At 41.7% G+C, this 22,482-nt stretch overlaps 1 protein-coding gene across 1 annotated transcript in view; it reads right to left on the reverse strand.

Annotated features, from left to right (window-relative positions):
* The window catches only part of LOC130276635 (5-hydroxytryptamine receptor 3A-like), a 68,344-nt gene that overhangs the window by 3,000 nt on the left and 42,862 nt on the right, over positions 1 to 22,482 (reverse strand). The window contains exons 3-7 of the mRNA XM_056526282.1: positions 21,836 to 21,880; positions 20,035 to 20,144; positions 13,399 to 13,571; positions 3,920 to 4,080; positions 623 to 830 (exon numbers count right to left, since the gene is read on the reverse strand). Of these exons, the coding sequence (XP_056382257.1) occupies positions 623 to 830; positions 3,920 to 4,080; positions 13,399 to 13,571; positions 20,035 to 20,144; positions 21,836 to 21,880 (697 nt within the window). The remainder of the gene's footprint in view (positions 1 to 622; positions 831 to 3,919; positions 4,081 to 13,398; positions 13,572 to 20,034; positions 20,145 to 21,835; positions 21,881 to 22,482) is intronic.

Genomic DNA, 22,482 nt, shown 5'->3' on the forward strand with positions numbered 1-22,482 from the left:
TTACTATGAATTACATTGTGGGTCCGCACCACTGTTCTTGTGTTTCCCATTGACTGTACAGTCTGAACAACTTCTCCTGGAATTGTAACTCCCAGGAATCTTGACAACCCCAAAGACATGGGGGGAGATTTATCAAAGGATTTAGACTGTTTTTTCCTGTCTAAATTTGTCGCACAGAAAGTCGCAGCCTAAATATGTGCGACTTTTCTGCGACTTTTGCTGTAAAGAATTTTTAGAACATGATGCATGCTAGTCTATTTTAGACGGAAATGCATTGGAAAATGCATTGGTGCTGAATTTATCAAGTTCGACTTTTGTGCGACAAGTCGCATCTGCCCAAAATACGCTGAAATGTCAGACCATGTTGGAGCAGGTCTAAATGCAGTTTAAGCTGTAGACCCTGAAGTCTGAGCACAGAATTTATCAAGGGCTGTGAGACCTTTGATAAATTAGGAGCACAATAGACAGGAGACTACCACATACGCTGGTCTATAAGCATACCCAGAATAGACTAGATTAGTAAATGTCCCCCATGGTCTCCTATATTAGCAGTCATATCATAGACTATGTTAGCAAATAAGAACATTGCATTTGTCCCATAACTGAAAAACAGAAGACATACCAAGAACTGGAAGAGTGTCAGAAGCAGGGAGCATTTCATTCAGAATGAGCAGAAGTACAGAGAACCCCAACACCACTGCTATTTTGAAGCCAAGTCTTTCTCCAGTTTCAATGTGAATAAACATGCTAGCAATGTCTAGTAGAACCAGGAAACATACTGGGATGATGAGATTGACAACGTAAATTACAGAGGCTCTTTTAATGGATATCTATAGAAATGAAAATAACACTGAAAAATAATCAAAGAATATATAAAAATCAGTTCATTAGCATACTGCTTCTTCGAATAGTAATAAGAAATGACCATAGTTAAGTAGGACAGTGTTACCACAACAAAGTACAGTCGGTATTTTCAGGGATGGATGAATGCCAAAAAAATTAGATGATCACCTCTCACCTGCAACAGCGTCATAAATTTTTTTGGTGCTAGCGTCATACATTGGATAATGTTGGCAGATCATGCCAATATAGACATGTGTACTAGGTTATTTTTGGAACTTTCATAGAAGTAAATGGAGAGAGACATTCTAGCCAAATTATTTATGGCATCATCTTGTGGAGATACCATTAATGCTTAAGATGGGAGAACCCCACACACAGGGTTATAGTGCAGGTGACCATAAGTAAAACAATGTTTAACTCACCCCAATTGGTGGTCCCATTAGTTAGATAGAGCCCCTGTTGCTAATATGCAAATGAGATTATTGTAATTAAGGTGGGAGCCGTCAGAAAAAGGGGAGAAGAGAGAATGGAGAAAGGGATGCTCGCAATGCCAGCTCCTGCCTCCATTACGCAAAATAGCTAATTTGCATATTAGCAATAGAGGCTCTATCTCACTAACGGGGCCACCAATCAGGGTGAGTAAAACTTTTTTTTACTCATGTTAAACCCCTTAATGACATAGGACGTAAATATACATCCTGATGCCCTGGTACTTAACGCACCAGGACGTACATTTACATCCTATGCGTGATGCGACCGGTGTTCACATCATGCGCAGCAGGTGCCAGCTGCTAACAGCAGCCAGGGACCCACCGGTAATGGTGGACATCAGCGATCGCACTGATGTCCACCATTAAATCCTCAGATGCCGTGATCAATACAGATCACGGCATCTGCGGCAATGCAGTCGTTAAAATGGCGGCCGGAGGTCCCCTTGCCTGCTCCGGCCATCATCCCAGGGTCTTCTCCTCTGGTCTGACATCCAGCAGACCAGAGAAGAAGATCACCGATAATACTGAGCAGTGCTATGCATATGTGCAATGTAATGATAGCTATAAATAGTCCTCTATGGGGACTACAAAAATGTAAAAACAAATACTAAAAAAAAAGTTAAAACAAATGTGAAAAAGCCCCTACCCCAATAAAAATTTGAATGGAACCTTTTTCCCATTTTATCCCAAAATGTGTAAAAATAAATTAATAAACATATTTGCTATTGCCGCGTGCATATATGTCCGAACTATCAAAATCTAATGTTAATGATCCCGTACTGTGAATGGTGTAAACGTAAAAAAAAATTTAAAAGTCAAAAATTTTCTTTTTGTGATATCTCATTCCAATTTTTTTTTGAAAATCTATAAATCTATAAAAAAAACTTAGATATACGCAAAAGTGGTACTGATAAAATGTACAGATTAGGGCGCAAAAAATCCTGTATACGGAAAAATTTGAACGTTATAGGTGGTCAAAATAGAGTGATTTCAAACATACTAATTTTGTTTAAAAAGTTAGAGATTTTTTTTAAACTGCACAAATATAGAAAAGCATATAACATAGGTATCATATTAATTGTAATGACCAACAGAATAATGAAAATATGTAATTTTTACAGTAAAGTGTACAGCGTGAAAACGAAACTTTGCAAAACTGCGTTTTTCTTTTCAGTTTCCCCACATAAATATTTTTTTGGTTGTGCCATACATTTTATGGTAAAATGATTCATGTCATTATGAAGGACAATTGGTCAAGTAAAAAACAAGCCCTCCTATGAGTCTGTGGATGAAAATATAAAAGAGTTATGATTTTTAGAAGGCAAGGAGGAAAAAATAAAAATGCAAAAATAAAATTAGCTGTGGCGAAAAACAACCCTATTCGCAGGATAAAGGATAAGTGTTTGATCGTGGGGGGGGGTCCAAACGATGGGACCCCCTGCGATCTCCTGCACGGGGCCACAGCTCTGCCACGACTCTCCTGTGCAGGAGGCATGCTGGCCGCAGCATGACGTTGTGGCCGGCACACCTCCTCCATGTAGTTCTATGGGAGAGGTGGGGAGGCAGCGTTCGTGTCTCCCTGCCTCTCCAATACAACTGTATGGGGAGGGGGCATACCGTCGACCTCTCTAGGTCGATGCTACGTGCATTAGTGCTCTCAATGAGTGCTAATGTGGGGGCCCCGTTCAGGAGATCACGGGGGTCCCAGTAGTCGGACCCCCTGCGATCAAACACTTATCATCTATACTGTGAATAGGGGATAAGTGTTAGAATGCTGCAGTTGTCTTTTAAGGGGATAAGGGAAGAAGAAGAAAGGAAACCCAAGGTGCTGGAGGTCACTGGCTAATTGCCAGTTTCGCCCCATCTTCTACCTCTCTTTATGCGACTGTGACAGGTGATTTTATTGTTTTGTGTTATACCCAGAAGCTGTAAATAAGCATTTGCTGATGGATGTTTTTTTTTATTATTATTATCAGATTTATTTAAGTGCAGAATGGCTGGCAGCAGTGAATATCGATCATTATATCGAATATTAAGCATTTATATGTTATACATTTTTTCATCTGTGTATTGCTAATAAGCATCAGTGGTGTGTTCCTTGCTTTTTACGCATTTAATGTGATCTTTAACAGATCTATAAAAAGATATGTCTGCATCAAATAAATTGCTTATTAACAGTCCCCCAAGTATGAACATTTTTTCTATGGTACTCAAAAGTAAAAATACATAACAAACAAAAACATTTAGAATGAGTTCCAAAGTTCACTTTTTGACAGCAAAATCCAGGAGTGGATTTAAAAAGAAAAGTGTTGGGTATCTCTTAAAAGTTGTCTTACATTTACGATCCTTTCTGACTTCGCTTTCAAAAACGGAATAAAAAAACTTCAACATGAAAAAACACCCTAAACAATGTGCTTAAGATTTCTTACCATTTCAGATGGAGCTTTAGCTTATAGCTTATCCAGGCTTGCGATAGATCAAAGTTTTACAATATGTTATGCATATTTTGTGGCACTCTAGTTTCTATGGGAAGGGATATGACTATTGCAATGTACCCACATTGTATTTCTAAAGTAGCGTCTTACCTCATATACAATTTCGCTGTAAAGCCCATTTTTAGTTGTGAAATTTGTATTTAATACAGTAATGTCCAGCAAGTACCAATCTCCTTTGCTGATAAAAATGTCCTTTGAATTTTGAAAGACTTGGGTAGAATTGAGTTTTGTCACCATAATGATATCCACAACTAAAAATAAAGACAACAGAGGGATTATTTTAAATCTTGTAAGTACATGGGATACTTCTTGTCTGAAAAAGAGCCCAAACCAGGATTTTACTCCTGACAAGTCAGAGTACCCAGATCGTGTGGGAACCAACAATTATGGTTGATGAAATAGTTGTAGTTCTACTACAACAGCATGGCAGAAGATGGATGCCAGTGGCATAGTGCAATGTATTACATTGACTTCTCAATGAGACTCTACATTGCTGCTAAGAGGAAACCTGCAATATATCACCAATTCCTTTCAGGGAAATCTAAAATCTCAGGAACTGACTGAGGCCCCCTTTACACTGCAGTTGCGCCCCATCAAGAACAGCCATTAAAGTCACTTTTTTCCCCCTTTAACGGCCGTTCTTGTGATGTGGCACAATGGGCAACAATGGCTCCCAACGGCAACCATTTACCATTATGAGGTCCGTCGTGTGACATTGTTTTTTGATGGGAATAGCGGGAGAAAAAGATGGGGTGAGCAGTATTTTTTCTCCCGCTTTTCTCCCTGGCTCCCCCGACGGACGTTACACTGCCTTGTCCGAACAGCCCAGCTGTGTGAAAGAAGCCTTATCTGACCATAGGTTTACTCCTTTGTTACTATCTGTTAAACAGTTTCAAAAACATTAACTGAAATAAGTTATGAGCCTTCATTTTTTGGATGAAGTTAAAGGGGTACTCTGGTGGAAAACTTTTTTTTTTTTTTAAATCAACTGGTGCCAGAAAGTTAAACAGATTTGTAAATTACTTTTATTAAAAAATCTTAATCCTTCCAGTACTTATTAGCTGCTGAATACTACAGAGAAAATTATTTTCTTTTTGGAACACAGTGCTCTCTGCTGACATCATGAGCCCAGTGCTCTCTGCTGACATCTCTGTCCATTTAAGGAACTGTCCAGGGCAGCATATCTTTTCTATGGGGATTTTCTCCTTCCCTGGACAGTTCTTAAAATGGACAGAGGTGTCGGCAGAGAGCACTGTGTTCCAAAAAGAAAAGAATTTCCTCTGTAGTATTCAGCAGCTAATAAGTACTGGAAGGATTAAGATTTTTTAATAGAAGTCATTTACAAATCTGTTTAACTTTCTGGCACCAGTTCATAAAAAAAAAAGTTTTCCACTGGAGTACCCCTGTAAGTAAAGTCACCTATTCTAAAGCAACCACCTAAGTCCCAGAGTCATGGATAACAGCGGCACAGGTACCACCATGGGACTTACATTTAACACCAGCCAGGTCATTGTTAGCTAGGGGACAGGGGACAAGACTTAACATCTATTGTGCAGCCCCCCTCATACAGATCCTAAATATATACATATAGAAAAAAAATGATCAGTTTTGAATGTGAATCTTTTTACATGAATTGAAACAGATCACTGGCCATTGCTCACTATCGCATAGAAAGAGATAGGGAAAGCACCACCACATATTCTGTGTTTGATACAGCAGAACCATGACTACAAAGTGGAGTTCACACCATGCCAATTTCTACTTATGAATGCTCCCTTTTTAAGAATTTGGAGTCAAAGAATGTGGAAATCTTCATTAAAAATGTGATGGCCAAGAAAGCAGTGTCTGAGGAAATGTTGAAGATGTTTGAAATAAAAATGGCCTTTGATGATCATTTATATAGGTAGTGGTAACTAACCTAATGTCTACCAATCAAAATAAGTATCTTTCTAAATCATATAATCAATATTGTGATTAACTGTCTATAGTAGATAGAATACTGCTGAAAGGAGTACTCCGGTGGTAAACTTTTTTTTATTTTTTTATTTTTTATCAACTGGTGCAAGAAAGTTATACAGATTTTTAAATTACTTCTATTAAAAAATCTTAATCCTTCCAGTACATATTTGTGGCTGTATACTACAGAGGAAATGTTTTTCTTTTTGGATTTTTAAAATGGACAGCAGAGGTCAGCAGAGAGCACTGTGGTCATGACAGAAGAGAAATCCAAAAAGAAAAGCATTTCCTCTGTAGTATACAGCCCCTAAAAGTACTGGAAGGATTAAGATTTTTTAATAGAAGTAATTTACAAATCTTTGAGAAAAGTATATGGAGTGGCTCTTGTTCAGATCACGACCAAAGTAGACCTGGGCTGCCCAAAAGATATACCTATACCTACGGTGTATCAGGTGAATGTAAAATTGGAAGGAAAGAAAATTGGGGCTCAAGGTCAAGGATTTATGGACACATAATAAATTAAATGTATTAATAATATGCATACACAGTGATCCCAATGACCTACAGGGCCCTTGTAAAGTCACGGTAATCACTGGATAAGATAAAATAATAATCACTGGATAAAAGTAGTATAAGTAATAAATAAATTAATCATACGAAATTAAAAGGTCTGTTGAAACCACCATATAGCTTCTAGTAATAATGCAAATAAGCATAAAAACAATTAGTGGGTTAATATAGCCATCCAAAATGTTCATAATCTGTAAAATGGTTGCAAAGACTCCACTGGTAGGTTAATATCACTAAATGACAGTCAGACTGTTGTATCCTATGGCAACAATTGGATGGATTTGCTGGCAACAGTCTACAGGATAAAGTGCAGTAATGGAAATCTCTTATGCTTGTTAGCTTCAAATGAGAATGACTGTTACTTTATAACAATGAAAGATGCAGTCGGCATAAAATATGAATTGTGTCACTATTAGCAGTTAGTTGAAGGAAGCAAAATAGAAGAAGGCAGCAGGAGATATTTGTATGCTCACCGCTCCGTAGTACAGGATAATACACGCTCACCGCTCGGGCATCAGTCTGTATATGAGACCTCATATAAATGCTGCTGAGGAAGATACTGAGAAAGTATTGAAACGCGTCCAGCTACCCTTATTTGATCGCTGAAACCCCCATCATCCATATTCTATTAAGCATAGACTTTGTGACTTACCGTACAACATCGCTAGTCCCGTGCGCGCGCTCATTAGCCACGAAGACGCGACCGGCATCTCTAGTGGAAGCACTGGAGCAACCTTGCCCAGGACCCACCGATACCTGGCGCCGCCAACCTAGGAGACGGCCGTGTCTTCGGCGATGCGCTCTCCTGCCGTGAGAGACACCTGTATCACAGACACATCACCGGAGCTCACAAGGGACCGCAGGAGAGATCGCAGTATCTCGTAAAGATTACAGTTCCCGCATTTTACAGACTGATGGTCGAGCGGTGAGCGTGTATTATCCTGTACTACGGAGCGGTGAGCATACAAATATCTCCTGCTGCCTTCTTCTATTTTACTTCCTTCAACTAACTGCTAATAGCGATACAATTCATATTTTATGCCGGCTGCATCTTTCATTGTTATAAAGTAACAGTCATTCTCATTTGAAGCTAACAAGCATAAGAGATTTCCATTACTGCACTTTATCCTATAGACTGTTGCCAGCAAATCCATCCAATTGTTGCCATAGGATACAACAGTCTGACTGTCATTTAGTGATATTAACCCACCAGTGGAGTCTATGCAACCATTTTACAGGTTGTGAACATTTTGGATTTGCATTATTACTAGAAGCTATATGATGGTTTCAACAGACCTTTTAATTTCGTATGATTAATTTATTTATTGCTTATACTACTTTTATCCAGTGATTATTATTTTATCTCATCCAGTGATTACCGTGACTTTACAAGGGCCCTGTAGGTCATTGGGATCACTGTGTATGCATATTATTCATAAATTTTATTTATTATGTGTCCATAAATCCTTGACCTTGAGTCCCAATTTTCTTTCCTTCTAATTTACAAATTTGTTTAACTTTCTGGCACCAGTTGATTTAAAAAAAAAAAAAAAAAAAAACAGAGTACCCCTTTAATGGGGTTATCCCTCCATTTAAAAGGATATGGCCTTTCCACAGTTTAAAACATCAATATTAGATTAGGCTTTCCCCTGCACTCAGGCTGTCAAATAAGCCCGACTTTGCGGGAGGAGGGAGTGGCTAGTACAGTAAAGGAAAAAAAAATTTTGATTCCTTTTTTATTTTATTTTATTTTTTTACAAATTCAAAATTTTTTTTTTTTTATAACAACATACAGAGCATTCATGACAAAGCAATCAAAAAGATACATGAGACCTGGTCGGTCAATTCAAGAAAAAAAATGCTTAAATAGCAAGAACAAATAAACAAGCAAGTGTTAAGTAAACCAAAGTAACCATAGTAATGTAGCAAGGAATCCCATAGATAATGATTAACACTGAACGTTTCGGCGCTATTTGGGAGAGGATTGCAGTCAATGCGTGCGGATAAAGGGCTTCTCGGATGGGAGGGGATAAGCAGACAATAAAAGACAAAGACACCACGAGGACAAACACACAAAACGAGACGTAAAGTAAAAACAGGAGAAGAGCAAAAGAAAGAAAAAAGGTAAGAAAAACAGGGTAGGAGGAAGAGAGTAGGGGATGCCAGGAGAGTGTCAAGCAAGTCACAACGCAAAGGAAAGTGTGGACGAGGCCATCGTTGGCTACCACGCCACATCCTAGAAACAAAACGGAGGGCATGACAGGACAAGAGAGAGCAAGGGGACTGACCGTGTCTGGGCCCAGCCAAGCTAGGTGAAGGCACGGTGCCGATCAGAGGAACAGAATTCTGACCAGGGCATCCAGGTGGAGGTCCAGGCTACGTAGAGATACTGCTAGGAATTCAGTCAGGGCCACTTCAGCAACCCCTTCAAAGACAGTGGGGGCGTCAGAGGAACGCCAATGACGTGGGATTACAGTCTTGGTCTCCTGAAGAAGATGGCATTAGAGGGAACCTTTATATTTTGAAGCAGCCATTGGAAACAGCACAATAGGACAACACTAGGATCTTGAGGGATCTGCACACCCGATATGTTGGACACAGTCATGAGGACTGAGTTCCTAAACAGAGATAAAACCAGGCAGCTCCACCAAAAGTGCATTGTGCCTCTGGCGGCTCCACACCGTCAACATGAGTATGGTACCGACAGGTACCAACGGTAAAGCACCGATGTCACCCGATACCATGGAGAAAGTATGTTTAAGCTGGTCTCCTGAGCTTTAGTAGCAATGACCGCTTTATGAGTTAGAGAGAAGCATCAGGTCCATTGCTCAGGAGTGTACTGCTTACCCAATTCAAACTCCCATGCTGCACAATAAGGTGGGATAGCCTGTGACCTGGGTGGGATAGCCTGTGACCTGGGAGATGGTTGTTTGTCATCCATAGAAACACAGCCTATTGATTTTGCTGTGTTGTGAACAGTTTTATCTTCCCTGGTAAGGTAAGAGTTAAAACTCCCTGGTTGTTTCAGCCCAGGCCTCTGTTAGCCAATAGCCTTTTGGGTGTGTCTATTTAATGTCAGCCCAGGCTAGCCTCTGGTTTCTGGTGATTACAGATACTTCAGTATACCCTGACTTGCTAACATGTTAGACATGCTGCTAATGGAGGCTGGGTGATACTCTGTTTGTTTTGTGCTTTTATCTGCTATATCTGTTTTAGCATGCACTTTGTATTTTCTGGTTTTAGCTATGTTATTTGGCATGCTCTTAGTAGATTATAAACTGTGTTTTTATAGTCGGTTTTAGGATTTATTATCCTTTCTGCTATGTGTCTGTTCACACTGTTTCCTGTTGTATCCGTTTTCTGTGTTTCTGTATTCAGATATCCCTGTTGCCGATCCATGGGGAATCTGGGGAATTGAGAATTAGTTATAGAGCTCTCCTTGCTCCATAGTGGACTCTGGGAGATTGCGTTCTAGTATCAAGACATTCCATTTTCTACTGGAGGTTATCTGGGGGATTGTGATAATTCCTGTTTGGTATCCTGGTTCTGTGTCCCAGTGTGAATAGCGTCCTATATTTATATTCTGTTTGGTTGATCTGATCTTTGTCCTTTGTATTTGTACCTGTTCAGTGTGAACAGTGTCCTATCTGGCATCCCTGTTTCTGGTCCATGGGGACTTGGAGTCTACTGGACGTTTCTGAGCGATTGCGGTTTCCTCTCTTGTGTTCTGTGTGAACAGTGTTCTATAAATATATCCTGAGTATCTAGATATCCCTATTGCCTGTCCATGGGGAATCCGGGGAATTGTGAATTAGTACAAGATATCTCCGTGCTCCAAGGTGGACTCTGGGAGATTGAATTCTAGTATCAAGACATTCCTGTTTCTACTGGAGGTTATCTGGTTGATTCCGATAATCCCTGTTTAGCTTATGCTATATTCCTGTCTGTTCCTGAAGTCTTATGACTTATCCGTTTTCCTGTCTGGTGTTTTGAACTCTATTTGTTATTTAGTTCTTTATTCATATCTTTGGAGTTCTGTTCATGATCACTTATCTATGATTCCTCTGTTCATGACTGCTGATCTATAGACCACGACCGCTGATTTGTGTCCTCTGTACTAACTCCCTCATCTGTGTCCTCTGAACTTATATACTATAGAGTTGTATGTCCTGTTTAGTTTTCTGGTTGGTGACCGACTATTTATGAGTGTGTGTTTTTATTTGGCCCCAGCACTTTAGTTCAGGAAGGGACCGGCGCCCAGTTGTTGACTCACCGTTAAGGGTGAGTGGGCAAGTAGGCAGGGAGAGCGGTGGTCAGTTTAGGGCTCACTCTCCCTGTCCCCTGGTAGGTCCCTTACACCTGTGAGCCCAATCTAATTGAATGTGCATGCCTGGAGGGCGGTCTAATAGGTCGATGAAGATAGCCAGCAAAGAATGAGTGAGTTCCTCACGGACCTCCGGCAGGCCACAAAGGTGGATATTGTTCCTGCTGTTGCGATACTCCACACCATCCAGGTGTTGCTGTGGGGTAAACAGCTGCTCAGAATGTTGCTGCACTACCTTCTGTAAGGTTTGGAGTGAGGTAGGGGCCGATTCTTGCGCAGACTCCACTATGTCCACTCTGGCGGATTGAGAGATCAGTGCAGAGCGAAGAAAACTCCTGCCTCCATTCTGCGAACACTTGTTTAGTCAGAGATGAAAAGTTCTCTTTCGTGGGTAGAGACATCACCAGGGAGCACAAGTCAGCCTGGGTCACCAGGCTGAAAAGGCCACCTGAACTGGGGCGACCGGACTATTGCTGAGAGTAGGGGGTGGAGGCCGGATGGGATGTGGGCAGGGGCTTCGTCTGGAACAGTTGTGGGGTGCCCGCCAGACCGGAAGAGATGTCTGGAGGGGGGGGGGGGGGGGAGGAAGGGGCCCTCCCTAGCGGGTCCTCTACTGGCTGCTGTGCAGGTATCATAAAGGTGCCCCAGGTATGAGGAGGGTGACCCTGAAGTGCCAGGGGTGAGGGTGCCGAGGAGGAGCCAGTGGACCATTGAGGAGAGGGGGTGCACCGAGCAGGGGGGCATCCTGGTAGGACAAGGGCAAGGTGTAAAAAGGCATAGTTGTGGTAGGGTGTCATTGCAGGCGGACAGAGGTCGAGCCAGGCAAGGTTGGGGGTACACAGTCCCAGGGGGGAATGAGTGGGATGTTGCAGACCCAGGGCCATCACAGGGGCCACGAGGCATTTGGGTTCCCCCTCCAGTAAAAGCTCCAGTAAGGGGACCAGGGCTGATAGAGAGGGCCCCAAAGATCTCGGCAACTGTCCTCCCCCTGGGGAGACTCATGGAGGTCAGGTGCATGTCTCTCAGGAGTTATTAGGGGGGACTGTCCCTGGATGCATGGACAGCTCACCTTATCCCCAGCCCAGGCAGACGACACCACAGTGCAGGCAGGCATGAGAGGCAGAGAGGAGGAAGACTGCACAAATTCTGGGCTGTCCAGAGCAGAGGCAACTGTCGGCATGCTGGAGATGAGCCAGGAGTTGTGAACGCCAGAGGAGCCAGCGGGAGCCGCCTGCAATCTTGTGCTCCACACAGCCAGTGGGAGGGAGCTGGAGGCATCACTGCAGGGGCCTCGGAACAGCTGGAGGCACCCGGTCTTTGGCCAGGTGAGGTGGAGGGTGGCCAGGCTTGCAAATTAGCTGCGGGAGGAGTCGGAGCAGAAGGCCGGGGGGTCCAGACCGGAGGAAGCAGGAGGAGCAGGCTGGACAGGGGTGACGGCCGCCATGTGCGGTGTGGCAGGGACTCACTTCTCCCCTGCTAAGAGTGAGTGAAATAAAAAGAAATGTCCTTCTGAGGAGATTGTGGGCCCGAGGAGGACTTCTTCTTGGAAGAGCTGGAGTTTCTCCCCATTTAGAGATGCCCTGAGGTGGGAATATGGAATGTGCAGCCCGGTAGCTCTTGCCACAAGCGTCCTCACAGCACCATGTTCAGGCCACACCCCCTATTTGATGAATTTTTATGGTAGGTTTATTTGAACAGTAAGAGACAAAATAAAAAAAATTAAAAAACGCATCTCAAATAAATTGTAATGAATCATTCAGATGGTCATTGGTAAACTTCAGACTGGCCTGTACGCGTGCTCTTCTGAGCAGTGGGATCTTACGAGCGCTGCAGGGTTTCAGTCCTTCACGACATAGTGTGTTGCCAATCGTTTTTTTGGTGACTATAGTCCCAGTTGCCTTGAGATCATTGACAAGATCCTTCTGTGTAGTTTTCGGCTGATTACTCGCTGTGCTCATGATCAGGTTCGGACTAACTGGGTGATCACTTCGGAACCGGTCTAAGGGCTTAACCACGAAAAGGGCCCACCCGCTACCCTGGTACTAAACATTAGGGGCGGCTGACAGGCTGAGCACTGCCCTTGGTCCCTGGCAAGAGAGGAGACCCACAGCATGAAAGGGCTTGCATAGTGAACACAGGTTTTTCTTGCCCCGCACCTGTTTTTACTAGAAGCAGGAAGCTAGCTAGCTATGCCACTAACATGCAGTATATGACATTTGATGTTATCTTCACAGTAAAATATTTTACTCATAACAAACACCTGGAAAGACATTGTACAATGTTTGTCATTTTGGAAGAATTAATATTACTGGCACGACATGTGAATGATGCACCTGTCTATCCCTAAGGCAATGTGCACTATGGGGGAGATTTATCAAAACCTGTCCAGAGGAGAGGCTGCTGAGTTGCTCACACCAACCAATCAGATTGCCTCTTTCATTTTTGAAAAGGCCTCTGAAAAACAAAAGAAGTGATCTGATTGGTTGCTATGGGCAACTCAGCAACTTTTCCTCTGGACAGGTTTTGATAAATCTCCTCCCATATTCATTAATGTGGCAAAAGCTCTGTTGAAAACAACACCAGGACATCAAGTGTTGAAAATCCTCAGAAAATGATATGCGCTTGGCTTGACTGAGGTCTTGCCATCTTTTCCTAACACATTTATATGTGGCATTTGTATATTTATTCCAGAAAAGTGCTGATTTATGTAGGAAAATACCTGAATGAATGTAAGGACCAAAGCTCAATGTACACTTCTGGACATCAAAGGGAAACTTTGTGATGTCTAGGTTGCAGCTGCTAACAATTCTTAGTGGCTTTGAATTTGTTATTGTGCCATTGCTGGAAACATCTAAATATTGCATTTCTGATCCATTGCTATGAGATTCTATCCTGGAAAAGAAATTGTGCAATGCATTAAAAAGAAATAAACCAGTGTGCCATAGGACTGGCAAGTTTGAGTAAATTTCCTAGAATTGTGGTTGCAGTGCTACCAATACAGTACTTGTGATTACAGCCTAATCATAGAAAAAAAAGAGGATTCGGTCACAGGCAGAGCCATAGCTTGGCATTTTTTTGGGCACATGTTCAGTACATTGCCTTAAACCAGTATCTAATTATACTGGTGATGACAAAGTGTTTTTGCCCCCTTGCCCTGGCAGTCAGCAATTGTGGTACATGCCCTGGTTGTCCCTCTGCTATGCCCTTGCCCATAGGAAAGAATAAGTAAGACACCCTATGCTGTGCTAGAACATAAGGAATTTAAAGAGGTACTCTGCATCCAAAAGCATACTCAGCAGCGGGACCCCCGCAATCAGACATCTTATCCCCTATCCTTTGGATAGGGGATAAGATGTCTAGGGCAGAGTACCCCTATAAGCATATGGAACATACACTGCATTTGAAGAGTTTTCAGATCCTTTCACTTTTTTTTATAGTTTATGTTAATAACATTGTATTGTAAAAGTATCATTCTGCGCCCAATACCCCATATTGAGAATGTGAAAAGAGATTTTTAGACTTATTTAAGAAAATTTATTAAAAATAAAAAACTAGATTTTTACATGGACACAAGGTTTCCCATATCTCTTGATAATCTTTGAGATTTTACAACTTTTGAGATTTTACAATTTTACACCTGTGTTAAATTCACTTTAGTTGACATGATTTGGAAAGACACAATCCTATCTATGTAAGGTCTCAGCTGACAATGCATTTCAGAGCAAATAGCCAGGAAGGAACTGTCTTTAGAGCTCAGAGGAAAAATTGTTTAGGCACAGATCTGGAAAGTGGTACAAACATTGCTGCTGCCCAAAAATTTCCCAAAAACACAGTGGCCTCCATAATTCTTAAATAGAAGAAAGTTGGAACAACCAGGACTCCCTACCAAACTACAGTGCCTTGTGAAAGTATTCGGCCCCCTTGAACTTTTCGATCTTTCGACCCACATTTTAGGCTTCAAACATAAAGATATAAAAATGTAATTTTTTGTGAAGAATCAACAACAAATAGGACACAATCATGAAGTGGAACGAAATTTATTGGATATTTCAAACTTTAACAAATAAAAAACTGAAAAATTGGGCGTGCAAAATTATTCAGCCCCTTTACTTTCAGTGCAGCAAACTCTCTCCAGAAGTTCAGTGAGGATCTCTGAATGATCCAATGTTGACCTAAATGACTAATGATAGAATACACCTGTGTGTAATTAAATCTCCATATAAATGCACCTGCACTGTGATAGTCTCAGAGGTCCGTTTAAAGCGCAGAGAGCATAATGAAGAACAAGGAATACACCAGGCAGGTCCGAGATACTGTTGTGGAGAAATTTAAAGCCGGATTTGGATACAAAAAGATTTCCCAAGCTTTAAACATCCCAAGGAGCACTGTGCAAGCGATAATATTGAAATGGAAGGAGTATCAAACCACTGCAAATCTACGAAGACCTGGCAGTCCCACTAAACTTTCAGCTCATACAAGGAAAAGACTGATCAGAGATGCAGCCAAGAGGCTCATGATCGCTCTGGATGAACTGCAGAGATCTACAGCTGAGGTGGGAGAGTCTGTCCATAGGACAACAATCAGTCGTATACTGCACAAATCTGGCCTTTATGGAAGAGTGGCAAAAAAAAAGCCATTCCTTAAAGATGTTCATAAAAAGTGTAGTTTAAAGTTTGCCACAAGTCACCTGGGAGACACACCAAACATGTGGAAGAAGGTGCTTTGGTCAGATGAAACCAAAATCGAACTTTTTGGCAACAATGCAAAGCGTTATGTTTGGCGTAAAAGCAGCACAGCTCATCACCCTGAACACACCATCCCCACTGTCAAACATGGTGGTGGCAGCATCATGGTTTGGGCCTGCTTTTCTTCAGCAGGAACAGGGAAGATGGTTAAAATTGATGGGAAGATGGATGGAGCCAAATACAAGACCATTCTGGAAGAAATCCTGATGGAGTCTGCAAAAGACCTGAGACTGGGACGGAGATTTGTCTTCCAACAACACAATGATCCAAAACATAAAGCAAAATCTACAATGGAATGGTTCACAAATAAACATATCCAGGTGTTAGAATGGCCAAGTCAAAGTCCAGACCTGAATCCAATCCAGAATCTGTGGAAAGAACTGAAAACTGCTGTTCACAAATGCTCTCCATCCAACCTCACTGAGCTCGAGCTGTTTTGCAAGGAGGAATGGGCAAAAATTTCAGTCTCTCGATGTGAAAAACTGATAGAGACATACACCAAGCAACTTACAGCTGTAATCGCAGCAAAAGGTGGCGCTACAAAGTATTAACTTAAAGGGGCTGACTAATTTTGCACACCCAATTTTTCAGTTTTTTATTTGTTAAAAAAGTTTTAAATATCCAATAAATTTTGTTCCACTTCATGATTGTGTCCCATTTGTTGTTGATTCTTCACAAAAAATTACAGTTTTATATCTTTATGTTTGAAGCCTGAAATGTGGCAAAAGGTCGGAAAGTTCAAGGGGGCCGAATACTTTCACAAGGCACTGTAAGTAATTGGGAAGAAGGGCCTTGGGAAGAGAGATTACCAAGAAACCAGTGGTCACTTTTAGCTAAGTTCCAAAGATGCTGTGCTGATAAGAAAGTGACCAGAAAGAAGTCCTTTTCTCAGTAAAAGCCACATGAAAGTGTGGTGGCCCAGTAGAGAATCTGTTATTCTGTACACCTGCCCATCCTGTGTGGCGGTTTCTATTCCAGTGTCCACATCCCTCCTAAGGACTATAAAATCTCAGGTTATATGTTGGTCAATCTTTTGAGGTGTTTGTCACTCTAAATAATGTTCTTAGTAACCCTGTTTTCAAGGGGATTATGCAAGGTGACCAATGGGATCTTTTTAAACTGTCCAGTCCAGTCCAAGCAAGTCAGTCAAGTCTGTTAACAAGCGTGGCTGCATCAGTCAAGTCAATAACAACTATAAGTCCCAGCAAGCCGATAAGCATCCCTAAGTTCACCCTGCATCTCCTTAGTGCCAAACTGAGCTGTTTGGACTTTAACACCTTGTCTACCTCAGTAAAGCATACCAGTTAACCGTAACCTTGCGTCAGAGTGATTATTTGCCCCATGCCTGGCACAGGTGAAGCTGGTCTACCTCAGGTGATGTATAGGATAACCAAGCCCTGGCATCATGAAGAGGTTAATACACACACATTACTCTGTTCGACACCACAAAAGCCCACATGACGTTTGTAGAATGTGATCTGTGAGAATCAAGATTCTCTGGTCTCATTTAATCAAGATTGAAGTTTTTGGCTTCAATTCTAACCATCATGTGTGAAAGAAACCAGGCACTACTCATCACCTGTCCAAGACTATCCCTACAGTAAAGCATGGTGGTGGCAGCATCATGCTGTGGTGTGTTTTTTTCAGCGGCTGTGTCAGGAAGACTGGTCTGGGATGAGAGATATCTGAATGAAGCATAGTATAAAGATATATTTAATGAAAACCTAATCTACAGTATTCTGGACCTCAGAATCAGTCTCAACACAGGAGGGAAGGTTAGTATAGGAAACTGACATTTTAAGACACTTATCACCTATCTACAGAAAGGGAATAAGTGTTGAATCCCCATGATCTCCTGTACAGGACCCTGGCTGCTCATCTTACTGGAAGAGTGCAAGTGATGACCAGCTGAGCCAATCACTGGCTGAGGCAGGACATCTCTGCGACCAGTGATTGGCAGATTAGGCCGTCACTTGTGTTTGTCCAGGAAGGTGGGGGAAGCTCTGGTCCGAGAACGTGTAGGTAGCCGAGACCCGTGTAGGAGATCGCGGGGAAGGGGGAGGAGGGGGTCCAGCGGTTGGACCCCACATGATCAGACACTTATCCCCTATCCTGTATATAGGGGATAAGTGTCTAAAAAGTTGCTTCCAGGTCTACCCCTTTAAGAGCAACTCTGTAAATGTCCTTGAGTTGCCCAGGCAGAGCCTTGACTTAAACCCAATCAAACATCCCTGGAGAGAACTGTCAATCCCTGTTCATTGACTATCCCCATCCCCATCCAGCCTGACAGAGCTTGAGCAGATCTGCAGAGAAGAATGGCATTAAATCCCCAAATTCAGGTGTTTCCAATCTTGTGGCATCATACCCAAGTAGACTGGAAGCTGTAATCACTGGCAAAGGTGCTTCAACTAAGTAGTGGTAAAGGGTCTGAATACTTATGTCAATGCAATATTTTAGTTTTTCCTTTTCAATAAATTAGCACAGATTTTAGCATTCTGTTTTTGTTTTGTCATTATGGGGTATTAACCCCTTAGGGACGCAGGGCATACAGGTACACCCCCGTTCCTGAGTCCTTAAGGACTCAGGGTGTACATGTACGTCCTGAGTCCCGCTAACGGGGTTTAAACCGTTCTCACGAGCAGAGAACGGGTTAAACCCCATGGGTCCCGGTTGCTACGGGCAGCCAAGACCCACGGCTAATGACGGGCACCGCCGATCGGGCCGATGCCCAGCATTAACCCTTTAGACACCTCAATCAAAGTTGATCGCAGCCTCTAAACTGAAAGTAAAACTATCCCGGAAGCTCAGCGGAGCTGATCGGGACTATCGCGACAGAATCCCGATGTTCAGATCAGCTTAATGGAAGACGGGAGGGTCGTCACGTGCCTCCTCGTCATCTGATCGGCGATCTACTGCTCCATGCCTGCCCAGCAAAAATGGTACCAATAAAAACTACAGATCATGGTGCAAAAAATAAGCCCCCATATAGTCCCATATGTGGAAAAATAAAAAGTTATAGGGGTCAGAAGATGACAATTTTAATCATACTAATTTTGTTGCATGTAGTTATAATTTTTTTTAAGTAATAAAATAAATAAAACCTACATAAATTGTGTATCCTTGTAACCGGATGGACCTACAGAATAAAGATAATGTGTCATTTTTAATGAAAAGTGCACTGCGTAGAAACGGAAGCCCTAAAAAGTTGCAAAATGGCTTTTTTTCTTCATTTCACCCCACAAATATATTTTTTTGTTTTGACGCAGATTATGTTATAAAATAAGTGATGTCATTACAAAGTACAATTGGTGATGCAAAAAACAAGCCCTTATATGGGCCTGTAGGTGCAAAATTTAAGGTGTTATGATTTTTAGAAGATGAGGAGGAAAAAACGAAAGTGCAAAAACAAAGATTGTTTTGAGTACTGAAAATGGGCTGAGTCCGTTAAGGGGTTAAGTGCAGAATGATGTGGGAAACCTAGATTTGTTCTTATTTAGGTCCGCAACATAACAAAATGTAAAAAAGTTATGTCTGAAAACTTTTCAAATGCAATGTGTATGGCACTATAACATTACCACCAGGTCTAGGTTTATGCTCATGTTAGGGACATACAGTTGTGACATACTGTAAAATACATGATGCTAATGTACATCAGAAATATACAGTGCATTTGTAAACCACATTTGTACATCAAAATGGGTTTATCTTTGGGTGGGGAAGTAAGCTCAGGAGCTGATGGGCTGTATGTGACTGACATCCACCATCAGTAATTGGCAGCAGAGTTTACTTAATTGCCATTTGTTTTACACCCTACCTAAATGCCATGGTCAATAGTGACTGAGGCATCAAGTCTCACAGATGTCGGTCCTGTTTGGGTTCAAATCAGTACTTCTGAAGGCTTTTGTGGTTGCAATGCAAGATTGACTGTTTGAACCAGCCATAGGCAGGCAGTAATGGTAGATCACCAAAATGACAGTACACTGCTTCACAATAACATTGCAGTGTACTGTATAATTGATCAAAAGATCCCTCGTACACATCCTAGAATCTTTTGTATGGGGCCAGTCCTACATAACCATACTTGGCTCGTACTCCCACCTTCTGAGACGAACACAAGTGATGGCCCGCTCAGGCAATCATCATCTGCAGCAATGTCCCGCCTCAGCCGCTGATTAGCTGAGTGTGCCATCACTTGCACTCTTCTCCAAGGAGTTGGCTGGAACATGTCGAGGACCGATAAAGTAGCCGTGACTAATACTGTGGATAGGGGATAAGTTCAGTTCCCTGAAGTTCCCTTTTTAGCCAGTTCTATAGATGGTAAAATAAAAAAGGTGTACTAATCTGCAGAATAAAGTTAAGTCATTTTTACCATACTGTGAAAAAAAAGTTCGCCAAAGGAAATGTGCAATTGTATTTTTTATTATTTTTTTGTCAATTTCACCATTAATGTTTTCTTTCTGGTTTTGTAAAACACCTTAATGGTAATATACCGATAAAAAAAGAAAAACTTGTTCTGCAAAAAATAACCTTGATGTGCCAATATGGATCTTTGAAGTCAAGGAGGAAAAAAAAAATGAGTTCACGTGAACTATTTCTTGAAATATACTTACGTTTCATAGATGTAGAGGTCGGGCAACCAAAAATTTTTGTTAGGAATTAACATTTTCTCAATGCCACAAAAGTCATCTGGGTTCCAGTGTAAGAACTCGTTGTTCCATTCCTGCAATTCAAACATATTATAGTAACTATAATGTAACTATTATATTGGTCACCAGGTTTTACATGTACTGCCACAATTACCAGAAAGGATTCAAACCCGGGGGACCTGACCACTGATACTTTGCGAACCACTATACTACACATATAGTCAAAGGGCCAAAAGTAAAACTTGTTGCCTAAATATACAATAAAAGAAGATAGGTAGCACTCACCACTCCGGACGTCTACACATACAGAGGACTAGACTCATGGGGAGACATTGGAGGCTACCATGTGTAGACATCCAGAGCGGTTATAGACATCCAGAGCTGCCTATTTTCTGTTATTGTATATTTATGCTCTGTACTAGTCTTAGTATACGGTTTAGCATCCCGTGGACTGTCACATGACTTCCTGCCAGGTATCTTTTTGCCTGCTGGATTGTAACATGAACTGTGGCTTTACGTTCTAGATATTTTGTGGTCTCCCCATTCTATTCTTTTCTATTTTGAGTGGAAAACTTGTTGCCTTACTTAAAGGAGTTATCCAACATAAGGTCACTTCAGTACTTACCTGCCAGACAGTCATGGACATGCTTACCTTGGATCCATGCTTGTGTTGGTGTTAAATGGCTGTGTCCTCAGTCCCCCATAACACTGCTGGCTTGTTTGTGTGAACTGGCTATTTCCCCAGGAACTCTTGTTTCTAGGTGGGAGGTGACTTATCTCCCTCCCACTTATCAACCACCCCACCCATTGCAGCACAGCTATGCTCCCTTCCATGCGTGATGTGCTGAAAACTTAAATTCCCTGCAGCCTTGTGGAGAATGATCTCCCTACCACCCAGTGGTCACTCCACCCATTAAAGCAAAGGCTTTCTTTCAACACCTGACTAGTGATATAATGTCTCGGGCTGTACTGCAACTTGGAAAAGGCCTGAGATGATACTCATTTTGTATGCTGCTAAAAATGAACATCCGGGTAAAGTTCACATAACTATTGAGAGACCAGCCACCAAACACAGGTACAGACACTATAATATGAACTATACAAAATTTACAGCTCCTGTAGCACAGAGAGATAAATAAAAATCCTGGAATACTTAATTAACTAGTGACTAACCAAGGTATTTGGAGGTAACTGAATTAACATTAAACTTTTCTAACTAACAGAGATGCCTAATTAGATATCTTTACATACTGCTACATGGGAAATGTAGTGTAACATAGCGGCCATTTATACAAAAGGCCAACATGGTCCCCCTCAGTGATTTTTATATGCCATAATAAGCCAGTTTATTCCATTCACATGATATTATTCACCGGAGGGCAGCGGATGACCTGTTATCTATTGTGCTTTCATCATTGTTGTGTATGATTTTACATAACCACCCAGGGTGAGCAGTCATTTATTCCTTCTCTCACACCGGGTATTATCAATATTACCCTATGGAGCACTTGTTCTTTTACTTCTATAATAAGGCATACGACTATTAAAAAAACATCAAGCATTAACTTCTCATCAAAGTTTCGAGGGCTTCTCAGTGTTAGTTATGCTAATGTTTTGAGAGAGGGGTAAAACATAATATACATTTTATTTAAGCATCAAATATACAGATGACCCTCAATTCCATAAATCTGATTTCCACATTTTATATAAAGCAGTGATCAATACTGTTCTGTGGCCTTTAATCCCTGTAAATGTTATTTCTTACCATGGTGAACCAGATATATGTAGTCAAAGTCTCCAAGCTGGTATCCTAAAATACAGAAAACTAAAGATAGATTAATGTCAGACTAAGGAAACTTAGTCCTAATAATCTTAGTATCTGGAGTCATAAAACTAGATAGAGACGATAATACAGTACAAATTACAACTTTATTAAAATAAAAATGCATAAATAACAAACAATAGTGGAATCCAAGGACATGTTTAAACACAAAGCCAGGGTTAGAAGCCAAAAATGGATACTCTGAATAGCTGAAGTCAGAAGTCAGAACCAGGATCAGGCACCAGAGCAGATGTCAGGCACATCACAGTCAGAAACACAGGAACACACACAGAAATCACAGACCATTCAAGGGCAGAGGAAGACTTTACTGTAGAAGTTTAAGGGCAGGGTTACACAGGGCGCATCAGCAGTGTATTTCATGCTGTGGATGTGCTGACGACAGTAACAAAGGAACTGTAGAGCGGGCTTCCAGCTGCTGCTGGGTAGCTCTGTATGTCTGCTCATAGTGGTGGATTTCCCACTGTAGAAATCCACAGCTGTGAACAGACACACAGAGATACCTGGTTGCAGGTTGCATCCGGGAGCTCGCTCTGCAGTCCCTTTATGATTGTCGTTGTCACATCCGCAGC

This window comes from Hyla sarda, chromosome 6 (assembly GCF_029499605.1).
Source record: "Hyla sarda isolate aHylSar1 chromosome 6, aHylSar1.hap1, whole genome shotgun sequence".
Taxonomy (NCBI): domain Eukaryota; kingdom Metazoa; phylum Chordata; class Amphibia; order Anura; family Hylidae; genus Hyla; species Hyla sarda.